The 883-nt window shown below is 40.9% G+C and overlaps 1 protein-coding gene across 1 annotated transcript in view; it reads right to left on the bottom strand.

Annotated features, from left to right (window-relative positions):
- LOC107593411 (nucleolar complex protein 2 homolog) overlaps positions 1-883 on the bottom strand; it is a gene marked incomplete at its 5' end in the record, with an annotated part of 30356 nt that overhangs the window by 16752 nt on the left and 12721 nt on the right. Inside the window, one exon of the mRNA XM_016283133.1 lies at positions 450-560. Coding sequence (XP_016138619.1) covers positions 450-560 — 111 coding nt within the window. The remainder of the gene's footprint in view (positions 1-449; positions 561-883) is intronic.

The following is an 883-nucleotide window of genomic DNA, read 5'->3' as shown; positions in this document are numbered from 1 at the left end:
TTTTTTTTTTTCAATTCTGCCAATGAAAAGTACGTAAGAAACAGGAGTGGATATTATAAATAAACCTGACTGGGCCAAAAGAATAAATATTCAAAACCAGATTTTTAAACAGCAGTGAGGAGAGCTCAGTGTTGGCCAGAACAGAGAATGTGGCCAGAGAGTATATGTGTGAGAGAGGGTTGAAAGAAGTGATGGTGAAAGAAGCTGGCTTTTTTTCCTACAGTCAGTGTGTTTGTGTGCTGTGTTAGTGAGAACGCGGCAGTGTATGTGTGTGCTGTGTTGCAAGAGTAAGTGTTGGGATGTGTATGTTGAGGTGTGAGGACTAAAAGGAGCCATTAAATATAACTGTTGAGCATGCTCCATAACTTTAACTTATTATGAGCTGTTGGCGATGTGGTAAATGTTAGGAAGGAAAGTGAATAAGTGAAAGCTTATTCCAGAGAGAGTGAGAACAGTACCTGAACGATGGTGGGCAAAGCTAGCTCAGGAAAGCCAATGGAGCAGGCCTGTGTGTGGAAGTACTCCAGAATGAGGTCATACAACTGCTCCACTAGACCATCCTGAAACAGTGAAAACAAACATTCACAAGTCAACACACGGGAACAAACTATGCGATAGAGTTAACTTTAAATTTCTACACCATAAAACCAGACATGTGAATGCATCATTCAGGGAAACTGCTATTAATATTCTGAATTTAGCAAACTTGCTTAGCAAGGTTGTCTTTAAACTGTTAGAGGGGTCTTCACACAGTTTTGCGTTTTTGTACTGTCTTTGACCATTGCGCTCACATTGTCTGCAGCGCTTTGCATGACACAGCATTCTAAAAACACAGCACTTAAAGGCACAATATGTCATTTTTGCCGCTAGAGGGCGCGTATTC

The sequence above is a fragment of the Sinocyclocheilus grahami genome, unplaced genomic scaffold (assembly GCF_001515645.1).
Source record: "Sinocyclocheilus grahami isolate Dianchi unplaced genomic scaffold, SAMN03320097.WGS_v1.1 scaffold170.1, whole genome shotgun sequence".
NCBI lineage: Eukaryota > Metazoa > Chordata > Actinopteri > Cypriniformes > Cyprinidae > Sinocyclocheilus > Sinocyclocheilus grahami.
Note: the sequence above shows the minus strand (reverse complement) of the source record. Positions and strands in the feature narration are given on the sequence as shown.